General features: G+C 50.3%; 1 protein-coding gene across 1 annotated transcript in view; it reads right to left on the reverse strand.

Annotated features, from left to right (window-relative positions):
* BACE2 (beta-secretase 2) overlaps nucleotides 1–15,355 on the reverse strand; it is a 79,604-nt gene that overhangs the window by 31,750 nt on the left and 32,499 nt on the right. The window contains exon 2 of the mRNA XM_053565274.1: nucleotides 7,266–7,354. Coding sequence (XP_053421249.1) covers nucleotides 7,266–7,354 — 89 coding nt within the window. The remainder of the gene's footprint in view (nucleotides 1–7,265; nucleotides 7,355–15,355) is intronic.

Here is a 15,355-nt window from a genome sequence, read left to right on the forward strand (position 1 = left end):
TGTTAAATATGTTTAATTCAGTAATTGCACTTCTGAGAATCTAATCCCAAGGAGACACACCCAGGAAGCAGACACAGGCTCACATGTAAAGACAATCATGACATTTTCTCTATAATCACAAACAGCTGGAAATGATTCAGATGCTCAGCAAAAAGGAAACAGTTCAGTAAATTACAATACATCATATGCTGGGCAATTATGTAGCAATGAAAAAGTGTTTTCCTAGAAATTTTAAAAGGCACAGAAGAAATTTAAAGGAAAAGAAACAACTGTATATGTGGCTGAATCTTCTTCAAAACTGTTTATAACTCAAATATTTGCAGTGGTGGGATTTAGGGTGGGGAGAGGGGCACTCCCATTCTCACTGGTAGGGTCTTCCATGTTTTCTGCAGATATAACTTTTATAATCAAGGAAAAATGTAATTTTAAAATGGTCTGGGAAAAAAATTGGGGGGAAACTTAATTTATTCTAACTACATAATGGGATATAGAATATGAAGAGTGTTGAATTTTAATATTTGCTTACTATTTTAGTTCACTCTGCCATGATCTTAAAGTAAGAGAAACATCAAGGCAAGGTTTTGTGGGCACGAATCGACAGTGGGCAGGCAGAACCAAGAAAGGGCCAGCAGGTGGACCCCAGGCCCACTGAGCACCAAGGGTCCCCCAGAAAGGACCGGCTGAAGTGCTGCCAGGTTTTTGAGATGTGGGTATTTGAGAATTGGTGAAACGCCCAGGGTCAGTGCCAATGTGAATTCAGCTGTGCCTGGTACACAGGAGGGGACACACACATTTGTGATGCATGGCAGTGGAAATCCTGAATTATTCAGTCCCTTGGATAATTGAAGGCCATTCTTCAAGTTCAAAAATACACTAATGGTAATTATCTTGAAACGCTTGGAGAAAACGATCGAGTACAGAGGTCGGGAAACTTCTGTAAAGGAACAGAAATGAAATGTTTCAGGTTTTGTGCTCTGTATGATCACACAATCCTCAGCTCTGCAGCTGGAACACAGAAGCAGCCGTCAGCAATACACAAAGACGCCTAGACCTGGAAGGACAGGCAGTGGGTGGGTCTGGCCTGGGGGCTGCAGCGTGCTGACCCCTGGCCTGGTAGATTACTTATGGCTTCCCTAGACAGTCTACAGTGCTATGATCTTCTTTTGAAAAGTTGTTTTGTTTTTATTCCACCCAGGCTATGGAAACCTTAGAATCTGCAATGTTAGGAAGAACCTGAACCAGCCTGAACGTCCATTTAGCATTTATTTCTTCTGTGGTTTCCTGACCAGGTTCTTGGTTCCCTCACACAGGGAACAGTCTGGATATTTTGGTGCTATCTGCAAAGAGATAAGAGGTGGCTGGAGTTACAATGCCTGCTCAGATACTAGTCACTCCTTTACTAGTTGTGTTAGTAAAGGACGACCAGGGCCAAGTTGCTTAACCGCTCTCAGTTTCCTCAACTAACAAATGGGAATAATATGCCATACTTTATGGGGTTAATTATGAGGGTTAAATGCTTCCGTAAAGCATTTAGAACAAAACCCTGGAACACAGCAGGTATGCAAGAAAATAGCTGCTATTATTAAAATCGTCTAATCACTTCCTACCTTTGTTCAATCTATGAGCTATTATTATAAAATCCAAGGATTTTTTTTTTTTTTTCTAGAACATGCTCCTATAGAGTTACTCTTACTGAGTACCAAAAACTTTCTCATTCTAAAGTCCATTTATCCCCACCAAGAGGGACAAGTCCTTGGGGGGTGGCTTGGCTAAGGAGGTTGGGGGAGGGAGTTGACACTTTCAAGCTCATATGCAACAAGTCTCAACAAGGTCAGGTTCTCCTGTGCTCTGGACCAGAACCTGTGCTAAGGACAGACATATTCCGCATGCACCCACACAGTCCTACACGGTGCTGCACGTGGCTAACAAACACTTGAAATGTGATTAGAGTGCAACTGAAGTACTAGACTTTTAACATCAATTAAATTTAAATACCCATCTGTGGCTGGTGACTACACTTGTACAAAGCATAGTCCTAAAGAATGTGAAAAAGGCTAATTCTAAGCTCATACTGATACTCCCTGGGCTCTCCACGGAGTAAACCCCAGAGATGAATCCTAAGCAAACACTGGGGATTATTATTAGCATAGAGTTTCCAGCACTTTAAATTGAAAAAAAAATTCCTTCACCTTCATTATCCAGCACCTACCTCTTGGGATTAGAATGCTTTGGCTCTCGATTGCTCTGCACAATAATCAAATCCACCAAGACAGAACCTCAGTCGGGCCCCTCATTTGCAAGGTCTGTTTGGCTGCTCAGAAATAGCAGCCAGTCGGGCATGTGGGCAGCCAGGAGAAAACACACTCACAGCAGTCACAGCACTTTGAACCACGCTCAGAAACATCCTGCCTGAGAAGGGTGTTCAGGGAATGCAGGAGTGGAAATCCACGGAACAGAGGAGAAAAGAGCCACAGAGCAATTTATTATTTTAAAAGAAACCCACTGTTGTTCTCAGAGATTGTAAGAAGTGAAGGTGGAAGCACAGCATTTGAAGGAGTTGAAAGTTCAGGTCGGCTCTGGGTCTCCTGAGCCCCCCACCCAGGGAGGGCTGAGTCTGCTGAAGAACTCCACCCATCGCTGGGGCTCTCCTGCACCCGGGGGGTCTGGAATCCACCTGTGGGCTTGCTGGCCTGGCCAGGCGACCAGACGCTTGTCTCACTCTTCTGTGACTGTGGAAGGACCACACCTGCATGGATGTGGCCACTGGAGCCCAGGGCTGTTCCGCCAGCCTAACCTGGTGGTTCATCAACACCCTTACCAATGGCAAATCGCCCCTCTGGACAGGCAAACCACAGGCAGGTTTGAGAAATCATCTAAGTGATCAGGCACAATGTCTGTCCTCATGCGTGGAAAGGCTTTTGATCTGTGCCCAGGTCCCCCAGGTGGTCCTTTAATTCCTTAATTCCACTTATAAGCATCGGTAGAAGAAAATAAATTAGCTTTAATCCAGGTGGAATACAGGAGTGAGGAGACATTTTAATGGACATATACGTAATTTCCTGAATAGACTAACAGGTGCTCAAGGAAAGAGTATATTATATCTTCATCAAGCCAATTGGTTGGAGAATATTTTATTGGCTTAAAAAAATATGTACATTAAAGAAACACAAACTTTTTTTTTTTTTCCATTTTTGCTATATAGTAATTCATTGGAATATTCACTATCATGGAGCGAGGGCATCTGATGAAGATGAGTCACCAATGATAACGGTAGCCTGATTCTCGTTCCACAGATCAAAGAGGCCTTGGGAAAGAACCCCAAGCCTAATCTCCAATTACTACAAAATGTTTTAGGAAGCATGAAACCCGAATATCCAAAGACTGAGGACTTGAACCAGAGGCTGAAAAACCCAACTAGAAACCTTATTATAACTAAGAGATCAGAGGCACAAGCTAATGCAGAAACATCACAGGGCAGGGAGCTGCATCTCAGAAGAGAAACCTTTTGTCAAAAATCGAGAAGGAAAAAGAACACCATTCTCCTGCTTTCCATCAAATACAATGGTTGAAAGTACAGCTCAGGCCAACTGTGGAGCTGGCTGGAAACATGAGACAAATTAGTAACAGACAATTGACATGGGAAGAAAGCACTCACATATTTACAACAAATCTGTGTTGACGCTTAGCCTATAAGCAGCTCCGGAGAAGCAGAGAAAACAAGGTAAATGCAAATTCAAGCAAGTATTTCGCCTGCAAAGCACGGTGGCAGGAGGCAGCTGAGAAGTAGAAACTGACACTCAGAAACCGGATGCTTCACACCTGATTCAGTTAAGAAGGACCCTTACAGCTCTGCTGAGAAACGGACTCTTAGAAAGAAAGGGGTGCTGGGCAGCGGCCCCGAAATGTGGCTGACGTTTTATTTGTAATAAGCCAGGATCAGCAGTTCTTGCAAATGAGGAAGGCAGGGTGAGTTGGAAGGGTGAGGTTACAACGGGTGAAACTGACCATCGAGAGGGAAGGGAGGTGCTTTCCCTAGACTTAGGTGTGTTCTGTTATTTCACTTTTTATTTACCCACAAAAGGAGAAGTAGGTCCAAGCCTTGAGTGCCAGAAAGCTGACAGACTTCCAAATTCTCCTGTGAGATTAGCAGAAGGGAAGGCTTTGTCATCATAAGAGCTTTGGAAGGTCCCAGGAGTTTTCCTACTAAATTAGGTGCATATGGACAAGAAGCCCAGCCGGTAAGTAGAAACCACCTGCTCCACATATGCAAACCTGGTGACGGGCCCAACATCCCCTGAGAGATGAAAATGGTGCCAGCAGGTAGTTAGAAAGACATGTCCCCGGGAGCCTCAGAGAACCACAGCTCCACCAAACAACGAACAGTCAAAGGTAACTGAGAAGGTTGCCAGGGTGTCCACAGCTGATTAAATATTGGACACTGCACTGGTAATGCTGACCATTATTCACCCTTGGATGTCTCGACAATTGCATCTGCCTGGCAAAAGGATGCCGGGTTGAGAGGTGTGCTTTTGCCTCTGTGGATACTGGCTATGGGTGGCTGCCAAGGAGCTGCCATTTGTCTGCCAGGAAGGAAGGAATCAGCCAGTGTTCAGTGTTCGGCAATCTGGGAAGTAACTGTCCACGTCACCCCAAGTTGGGCTTTACAGCACTTCACTGTGTCTTCCTATCATATCTTGCGTCTACAGACATGTGATGAGAAACAAAATCAGCCAAGGGTGAGATAACTACTAACTATGGACCCCAAGTGCGTGGGGTCTGCCCTCTGCCCAGCCCTGGCAGGTGCAGTTAACTGGGCAGAGACATGCAGTACCGACCAGCGCCCTGCGGTGGGAATGACTCTGGGCTGGGGCCTCTGGGGGCAGGCAAATGAGTGGTTCTCATAGGGAAGGCGTTGTCTCCTGGGGACTTCTGGAAACTCTGGGGGTGTTCTTGGTTGCTGGCAGGCCAGTGCCAGGCACGCTGGCTATCCCGGCTGTGCGGGGAGGTCCTGTGAACTGAAGTACTGTCACAGTCCCACACCACTCTCACCTGGGAGAGCCCTGCTGGTGCCCACCCGAGTGCCCACATATGTGCAGAATACCCACCATGAGTCTAATGTGTACCGGATGGCAGGCACTGTGTCAATTGAGGGAAAGTGACAATTTTTAAAAATCTTACCCAGATTCCTTACCATTTGGGAAAACAATGTCTGCAGCTGACATAGTCTGGATATCTCCCCAAGTCTCATGTGGAGATGGGGTCTGGTGGGCCGTGTCTAGGTCGGGATCCCTCATGAATGGCTTGGTGCCATCCTCATGGTGATGATTGAGCAAGTCCTCCCTCCGTTAGCCCCTTTCCCTCTCCCCTCACCTCTCTGCCTGTGACCTCTGCACACACTGGCTCCCCTTCACCTTCAGCCATCAGTGGAGGCTCCCTGACGTCCTTGTGAGAAGCAGGCGCTGGCACCAGGCTTCCTGCACAGCCCATAGCACTGTGAGCCAAATACACCTCTTTCCTTAAATGACCCAGCCTCAGGGATTCCTTTATAGCAGTGTTATTTTTCAACCTTTTTTTTTATCTCATGGCACACTTGAACCTATTGTTAAAACTTCATGGCATACTTAAATTATGTTGATCCAAAAAAAGGTAAAAAACAAAAAAAGAATATACTTACTGTACTTTGAACTTCTTTCAAAAATAATTTAATTAATGATCTTTAAAAACTTTCACGGCACACCTAAGATCCTCTCACAGTACACCATGGGGCACACTGGTTGAAAATCACTGCTTTACAGCAACGCAAATGGACAAAGCAAGCCAAGCCACTCTGGGTGTCTGAGTCTTACTCAATCCACCTTGGTGGGTCTACACTGGGTGCTGTAGGTTCACAGTGCTGCCCACTTAGCCTCCTGACCACACAGTCTCCCAGTGCCAGTGAGACAGAGAGCATCCACGTCGAGGTTCCCGTGACTGCGTACAACCTCCCTGTCCCCCCACATCACAACAGTTCTAATGACGAAAGCTGGTCACAACATGAGGTCATAAACTAAGCTCTAGGTAGGTCCTTGCGGGAGGGGACAGCCCCATGAAGCCCCATGAGACACTGGCCACCACGGCCCTCTCCCCAGCAAGCAGCTCAGCTGTGTGTGCATGAGCCCAGAGCATTTGCGCCACCAAAAGCCCAAGGTCTGAGCATAGTAGGACAGACAAGGGCGCCTTTCTTGCGCATTCTTTCCTCTGGCAAGCCATCCTTGCTCCTGGGAGATGCTTGGCATTTTCAGGAACCACCAGCTCTCACCTCCCTCCTCTCCTCCCCCTGCTAGAGCTGGCCCTGTTTCCTGGAACAACACCCTGCAGGTAAGGAACATGAGCAGGGAAGGTACCAGAAGGGTTCACAGCGGGGAAAGCCCGCGTGGAAGTTCTGAGACTGCAGGCAGTTCATGACCCTAAGAAGTAAAGCACTGCATGCCAGCTTAAATTTTAGGATCACAAAAGCAGATGTGAAATCACTCTAGATCCCAGAGGCTCTCCCAGAAGTGAAGGCTGACATAGGCTGACATAGGCCGCCAGAGCCCCTACGGCCCGCCCAGAGCTCCTCGGAAGTACACACTGGGCGGAGCTTGCTCCAGGGCACACATCTCACCTGGTCACCAGCTTCTCACTACCCAACCCAGCATTGCTGCGTGGAGCCCCTTCCGGGGGCCTTAATGCCTGTGCTCACGACACTGACTCTTCTCCAAATGAGTGATGGGTTCTCTCATCCAGACACACCTCCCCACAGAACTCATTTTGTGAACCCCATCTTACCCCTGCTGATCCAGGGGATTGTGCACAGGTGGTTTTCCACGCACTTCTGTATTTCCTGCACTGAGGAAGCAACCCCAGCTCCGTCCCGGGCCCCGGGTAGCCTCACACTTTCACACTGGGCTCCTCCCCGGCCATGCTCCAGGAAGGACCACATGCCCCGGCACCTTAGATCTAACTACAAAAGCCATGTTTGACTTGAATATTCATAAAGTGAATCTCATATGAACCTACAGGACAATCCTGCTGTGGATCCCCTGGAATGAACTCATACATACGCACACACATACACACCTACACAAGTGTGTGCACGCACACATATCACACACACACACACGCAAATAGGCATAAATCTATGCGTACACCTTCCCTTAAAACGAGGCAGCTGCTGGCTGTTGGGTTCTGGTGTGTTTTGAACTATGCAACCCAAGCCCAAGGTGCCAAGATGGACCCTCACTCACCGCTCTGGGTCAAAGTAGGCGTCTATGTAGGGGTGGGGGGCGCCCGCCACAGCGAAGTTACTGCTTCCGGTGTCTACAAGGATCTGCAGCTGTTATTTTTTTAAGGAGAAAAAAATAGAAAGCATCAGGTTATTTGCATAATCCTCAAATAATTTCTTTAAAAAATCTGACTACAAGAAATAATTTACCTCTTAGAAAAAACTTATACTGATGGGGGGGGGGCTGTTTTAAAATTTAAATCTGAACAGGGTCCCTGAAGCCGCTTGCGCTGGGGAGGGCAGTTTTGCCTCAGATCCACACTGAGCCTTAAAGAAAATAAATTCTGTGAAATCATCTGGACTGGCTTTTTAAGCCATCGGCACTCGGCACTCACTAAGAAGGCCAAGCCCTTTCTCAGTGCTGGGCTTTCGACCAGTTTGATCTCCCAACTGGGCATCCCCTCCTAGGATACCTCACAGCCTCCCCCGACAGTCGGCACCCCTTCAGCTCTCTGGATAGCCCCCCAAAACACCTTCGATGAATGTAATTTTTTAGTTTTTTTGGTATAATTTGTGTGTAATAATATTGCAAGACCTGGGTTTTCCAGTACAGTGTCTTATGCTCAGCTTGCTTCAGAGTCTCTCACACGGTCTATCAGTCCCTTTTCCTTCTTACAGCTGAGTCAGATTCCTTTGCAGGGACACACTGTGATTTCTCTGCTTCTCCTGATGGGTACCTGGATTGTAGCCAGTTTTAGACCATTAGGGACAAGGCGGCTACGGACATTCACTGAGTCTCACTATGTCGTCCTCAGGAGAGTGCTGTGGCGTCACAGCTCACAGCAACCTCAAACTCTCTTGCTTCAGCCTCCCAAGTGGCTGGGACTACAGGCGCCTGACACACATCCAGCTATTTTTTGGTTGTCGTTGTCATTGTTGTTTGGCAGGCCTGGGCTGGGTTCAAAACTGCCAGCTCCAGTGTATGTGGCTGGCATCCCACTCGCTGAGCTACAGGCACTGAGTCAACTAGGGACATTCTTACATGTCTTTTTGTAGATGTGTATTGCCATTTCTCTAGGGCAATTCCTGCCAGTGAAACTTGTTGGGTCACAGGGTGGATATATTTTTAATATTTTTCTTAAAAAAACTCCTGCTGAACAGTTTTCAAATGTAGATAAACCAAGTTAGGCCTCCATGAGCAGCATATTAGTGGTGCACTTGGGTCAACTGCTCCCCGCTCCCCGAGATTTGGTGAAGTTGTTTTTATTTTAGCCGCTCCTGTGGGTGTGGAACGGCATCTTGGTGTGGTTTCAGCCTGCAGCTCCCTAGTGACCAGAGCATTGAGCCATCACACTTGTGTTTTACCCGTGTCCCCCATGTCCCCGTATAGACAATGGCATCCAGGCTTGTCACCCTCATCCTGTGCCCAGCAGCTATTTAGGTCCAGACACACAGCCAGGTGTTTACAGAATGAACACATCCTTCAGAAATAAACACTGAACATGTATACATAGCCCCAAACACTGGGAATCAAGTTTAAATAGCCACAGACAAGAAAATCAAGACCAGCAAGTTCTTACCCCAGACAATGTAATCCCCAGACCCGCACTTGGCCTCGTCCAGTGTTTTCTGCTTTCTTTCCTCTTACCTGACTGACCTATCGGCAGGACTGAGCCCCACCACTCCCTCCTCTGGGAAATACTTTCTGCACTTGGGATGCTGGGGTGTTGCTTTCCTATCATCTGCTGCCTCTGCCTCCCCGGCCCACTGGGGTTCTCCAGGACTCAGCACGGGAACCACTTGGGGCTTGTCTACACGCACACAGTGACCGTCTCAAGTGGTGAGGCTTTGAAAGCCTGCCCCGTGTTGAGACCCTCACATCTCAGCCCACACTTGCTCCTGAACACCTCTCCACCTGACATCTCACAACCATCTTCTGTGGGTTGAGCTGCTTTCCACACGGTGTACTGTATCCTAACCCTTGCAGTGTCAGGGTGCCTCTATTGGAATATGGCCCTTTGCTGGGTAAGCAAGTTCAGATGAGGTAGGTACAAGAGTGCCAGGGACTGACAGCCTCGCCTGGAGCTGCAGGAGGCGAGGACGGCCCCACCCATGGTCTCAGAGGACGTACGGCCCTGCTGCACCTCGATTCCAGACTTCTGAGGTTTATAGTGGTGAGAGGAGAGACCTGCTGTTTCAAGACATCTGGTTTGTGGTACCCTGTGACGGTGGCTCTGAGGCTGACAGGCCCAGACTGTGCTCACTGCTCTGCCTGCTCCTTACATGGACTCCAGGCCACTCTGGGAGTCACTGCTGTGCTTCCGTCCCTCATGGCACACGTCCAGCCCCCCAGGAAGAGGCCCCACTGCCAGGTTCTGGATGATGCCTGCCCATTCCTCTCCTGCTCCCCTGGGACTGCTGTGGCTGTACCATCATGGTTCCCACCTGTCCCAACTGGTCTTCCCGCTGCCTTCCTCAGTCTACTCCCAACTAGCAGCCACAGAAATCTTGTTATTATGCCAGTGACAGCAGGTGGACCCTCTGCCTTCCATGGCTCCTGCATCTCTCAGAGTAACACCCAGAGTCCTCCAATGCCTGCCGCTGGCCTGTGCCTAACCTCTCTGCTGCTCCCAGCCACCCCGATCACCAGCCATGCCCTGGATGCGGGCTTTCTGCTGCCACCTCACCAAGGCGGGGTGCTCTCCCAGGATACCCTGAGTCTGCCTGGCACACCTGTCACCTCCTTTCAGGCTTTGCTCCACACCTCCAGGAAGCCAGCCCTGACCGCCCCTTTAGAAATACTGCCATTCCAAGGGCGGCACCTGTGGTCAAGTGGGTAGGGCGCCAGACCCATATGCCAGAGGTGGCGGGTTCAAACCCAGCCCCGGCCAAAAAAAAAAAAAAAGAAATATAAAGATCTTTGTTCACTTAAAAAAATAAAAAAACTAAATAGAAAAAAAAAAAAATACTGCCATTCCCAGTCCCTGCTGACCTGTCTCCCCGTCACCTGACCCCCACAATATCATCACCTCTAATACAACAGCAGTACCTACCTCCTGTGAGTATTCCATGTGTACAGCAGCTCTCTGAGGGTGGTGCCATGGAAACTGAGGGGGAAACTGAGGTACAGAGAGGCTGACGTTCACAGATGGGGAACTGAGGTACAGAGAGGCTGACGTTCCCTGTCATATGAGGGTAAGTCGCAGAGCTGGGGCTCAAACTGGGAGAGTTTGACTCCAGCTGCACTCTCTCATCATAACCCTGACCTAACCTGACCACTGCCTGGACCAGGCTCTCACACATGCTCTCCTCCTGGTTAACCCTGACGTAACCTGACCACAGCCTGGCCCAGGGGCTCTCACACATGCTGTCCTCCTGGTTAACCCTGACCTAACCTGACCACTGCCTGGACCAGGATCTCACACATGCTGTCCTCCTGGTTAACCTGGACCTAACCTGACCACCGCCTGGCCCAGGCTCTCACACATGCTCTCCTCCTGGTTAACCCTGACCTAACCTGACCACCGCCTGGCCCAGGCTCTCACACATGCACTCCTCCTGGTTAACCCTGACCTAACCTGACCACCTCCTGGACCAGGTTCTCACACATGCTCTCCTCCTGGTTAACCCTGACCTAACCTGACCACCGCCTGGACCAGGATCTCACACATGCTCTCCTCCTGGTTAACCCTGACCTAACCTGACCACCGCATGGACCAGGCTCTCACACATGCTCTCCTCCTGGTTAACCCTGACCTAACCTGACCACTGCCTGGCCCAGGCTCTCACACATGCTCTCCTCCTGGTTAACCCTGACCTAACCTGACCACCGCCTGGACCAGGCTCTCACACATGCTGTCCTCCTGGATAACCCTGACCTAACCTGACCACCGCCTGGACCAGGTTCTCACACATGCTCTCCTCCTGGTTAACCCTGACCTAACCTGACCACCGCCTGGCCCAGGCTCTCACACATGCTCTCCTGCTGGTTAACCCTGACCTAACCTGACCACTGCCTGGACCAGGCTCTCACACATGCTCTCCTCCTGGTTAACCCTGACCTAACCTGACCACCGCCTGGCCCAGGCTCTCACACATGCTCTCCTCCTGGTTAACCCTGACCTAACCTGACCACCGCCTGGCCCAGGCTCTCACACATGCTCTCCTCCTGGTTAACCCTGACCTAACCTGACCACCGCCGGGACCAGGATCTCACACGTGCTGTCCTCCTGGTTAACCCTGACCTAACCTGACCACCGCCTGGACCAGGATCTCACACATGCTCTCCTCCTGGTTAACCCTGACCTAACCTGACCACCGCCTGGACCAGGCTCTCACACATGCTGTCCTCCTGGTTAACCCTGACCTAACCTGACCACTGCCTGGCCCAGGCTCTCACACATGCTCTCCTCCTGGTTAACCCTGACCTAACCTGACCACCGCCTGGACCAGGCTCTCACACATGCTGTCCTCCTGGATAACCCTGACCTAACCTGACCACCGCCTGGACCAGGTTCTCACACATGCTCTCCTCCTGGTTAACCCTGACCTAACCTGACCACCGCCTGGCCCAAGCTCTCACACATGCTCTCCTGCTGGTTAACCCTGACCTAACCTGACCACTGCCTGGACCAGGCTCTCACACATGCTCTCCTCCTGGTTAACCCTGACCTAACCTGACCACCGCCTGGCCCAGGCTCTCACACATGCTCTCCTCCTGGTTAACCCTGACCTAACCTGACCACCGCCTGGCCCAGGCTCTCACACATGCTCTCCTCCTGGTTAACCCTGACCTAACCTGACCACCGCCTGGACCAGGATCTCACACATGCTGTCCTCCTGGTAAACCCTGACCTAACCTGACCACCGCCTGGCCCAGGCTCTCACACATGCTCTCCTCCTGGTTAACCCTGACCTAACCTGACCACTGCCTGGCCCAGGCTCTCACACATGCTGTCCTCCTGGTAAACCCTGACCTAACCTGACAACCGCCTGGACCAGGTTCTCACACATGCTCTCCTCCTGGTTAACCCTGACCTAACCTGACCACCGCCTGGCCCAGGCTCTCACACATGCTCTCCTCCTGGTTAACCCTGACCTAACCTGACCACCGCCTGGCCCAGGCTCTCACACATGCTCTCCTGCTGGTTAACCCTGACCTAACCTGACCACCGTCTGGACCAGGATCTCACATATGCTGTCCTCCTGGTTAACCCTGACCTAACCTGACCACCGCCTGGACCAGGATCTCACATATGCTGTCCTCCTGGTTAACCCTGACCTAACCTGACCACCGCCTGGACCAGGCTCTCACACATGCTCTCCTCCTGGTTAACCCTGACCTAACCTGACCACTGCCTGGCCCAGGCTCTCACACATGCTGTCCTCCTGGTTAACCCTGACCTAACCTGACCACCGCCTGGACCAGGCTCTCACACATGCATTCCTCCTGGTTAACCCTGACCTAACCTGACCACTGCCTGGACCAGGCTCTCACACATGCTCTCCTCCTGGTTAACCCTGACCTAACCTGACCACCGCCTGGACCCGGCTCTCACACATGCTCTCCTCCTGGTTAACCCTGACCTAACTGACCACCGCCTGGACCAGGCTCTCACACATGCTCTCCTCCTGGTTAACCCTGACCTAACTGACCACCGCCTGGACCAGGCTCTCACACATGCTCTCCTCCTGGTTAACCCTGACCTAACTGACCACTGCCTGGACCAGGCTCTCACACATGCTGTCCTCCTGGTTAACCCTGACCTAACTTACCACTGCCTGGAGCAGGCTCTCACACATGCTGTCCTCCTGGTTAACCCTGACCTAACCTGACCACTGCCTGGACCAGGCTCTCACACATGCTCTCCTCCTGGTTAACCCTGACCTAACTGACCACTACCTGGACCAGGCTCTCACACATGCTGTCCTCCTGGTTAACCCTGACCTAACTGACCACTGCCTGGACCAGGCTCTCACACATGCTGTCCTCCTGGTCCTGCCGTCCTGCCTCCTCTGGGTGGTGTGAAAGCTCTCTGTGGGGGACTGTGTTCTCTCTCTCTCTCTCTCTCTTTTTTCTGCAGTTTTTGGCCAGGGATGGGTTTGAACCGGCCACCTCCGGCATATGGGGCAGACGCCCTACTCCTTTGAGCCACAGGCGCCGCCCATGTGGTCTCTTGTTTGCTGCTCTGACCCCAGTGCTCAGAACAGAGCTGGGCAAAGAGTAGGCACTCAAATATTTGTTGAATGAATGAACAAATGAATTATTCTCAAGGGTGAAAACAAAGACACTGACTATGCCCTTGGCACAAAGATAACAGATTCAGAGAAAATAAATAAGCCGGAGCAATCCAGTCTGTGCGCAGAATCTGCTGTGCCTGGGGTCGGCAGAGGCCGGGTTCTCGGGCTGCTGGCAGAAGCCAAGTCGGGGTCCAGTCTCTTTGGCCTGAGCATCGCAGCCTTGCCCCCATCCCCCACCAAAGGCCACAGGAACTGTGGAGAGCCACCAACTAACGGTCCTGGGAGCACCTGCGGGGGCTATGGGTACCACAAATGGGGCCACCCCTGTTTTCCCAAACCAAACTCGACTTTGTGACTTCAGCAACTTCTCCCTCTATCACATTTGTAAAAACTCTGTAAGAATGGCAGACAAACAGATTTGGGGACTAAAGCCTGAAGTGACTCTGAAGCTAAGGCGACAGCATACTAAATAAAGAGATGATAAATGCCACTTCACACATCTCAGTTTCAGTAAATGAATTCTCTACCCTCAGCCTCCATTTACTAACACACAGCCTCTAGAAAATGTGAGATCTCGCACTGCTACAAGAATGTCTGAACCGAATGCAGCTAATGTATCTGAAAGCATGTATGTGTTGTCGGGTTCTCCAGCCAAACGTTTGATAGTCAATTCCCAAGTCCCCCAACCACAATTGGATTGGATTTGATCTGAATTTGTCATAAATGTGCAAAGGTGAGCGAGATACATTGTGAGACGCAGGTCTGATTTTCATCCCGTTTCCTGCATACACTCCTGTGATCTTTGGGATCTCAGTGATGCATTCAGTGTGTTGTGAGCTGACTGATGGCTGCAGCCCCCAGGCAGCTTCAGGATGGAGAATGGGAGCAGAGGGCTGGGACTTCCAGCCCCATCCCCAACTCAGCCTCCAAGGCGAGGGGAGGAGATAAGGGTAAGGTGATCAGCAAAAGCCAGGGATTTAATCAATCCTGTCGATGTCATGGAATCTTCCATAAAACCCCAAAAGGATGGGCTGAACACATGGAGGTTCCCGGGGGGAGGCACACAGAAGCTCTGAGCCCCTTCCCCACCCCTTGCCCTATGCACCTGCTTCTGCACCCTCCGTGATATCACTTAGAATAAACTGGCAAACGTGTATTCTGTGTTCAGAGTTCTGTGAGCCGATCTAGCAGATGAATTCAATTCCAGATGAGACTGCGGGAATCTCAATTTGTCAGCAGAAGCACAGGAGGCTGGAGACTAGCATCAAAGGCGGAAGGGAGCCTTTGGGACTGAGCTGTCCCCAGGTAGACAGTGTTGAGATTGAACCAAACTGGAGGACACCTAGCCTGTGCCAGCTGCAGGCTGACCGCTGGCTTGTTGTGGGGAAGTCCCTACCTGTGTGGTCCCAGAAGTCCTCCGTGTGGACTGTGAGAGCTGAAAAAAGCAGTTTGTGTGCACTTAGCAGCACTCAAGGAATCTGCATGTACTTGGATTTCACTGGGAAGGAATTGGCGGATGCTGAGAAATTCTCGTATGCTCTAATGGGTGGGTAACAGGTCAGCTTCGTGGAGGGGCCCACCTGGAGGCCTGTCTGGTTGGACCAGACACTCTCACAGAGCAGGGCTCTTTCTCTGCTCTTAAATACTAAACACTAAGCTACCCATGGATCACCACAACCAGATTCTCAAAGGTGGCAGGCCTATCAGAATCTCTGTACCCTTTTTATTAAATCCCCCAATTTCAATTAAGAGACGATTTTATCCCATTTACATCCAATTATACATATTTTTTCTTATCCTATCACTTCCTGTCTTACATTTTCTGTTTTAACGTTTCTTCCTTTATTCCTTTACTCTTTACAGATTTTCTTG

Source organism: Nycticebus coucang, chromosome 16 (genome assembly GCF_027406575.1).
Source record: "Nycticebus coucang isolate mNycCou1 chromosome 16, mNycCou1.pri, whole genome shotgun sequence".
Lineage (NCBI taxonomy): Eukaryota > Metazoa > Chordata > Mammalia > Primates > Lorisidae > Nycticebus > Nycticebus coucang.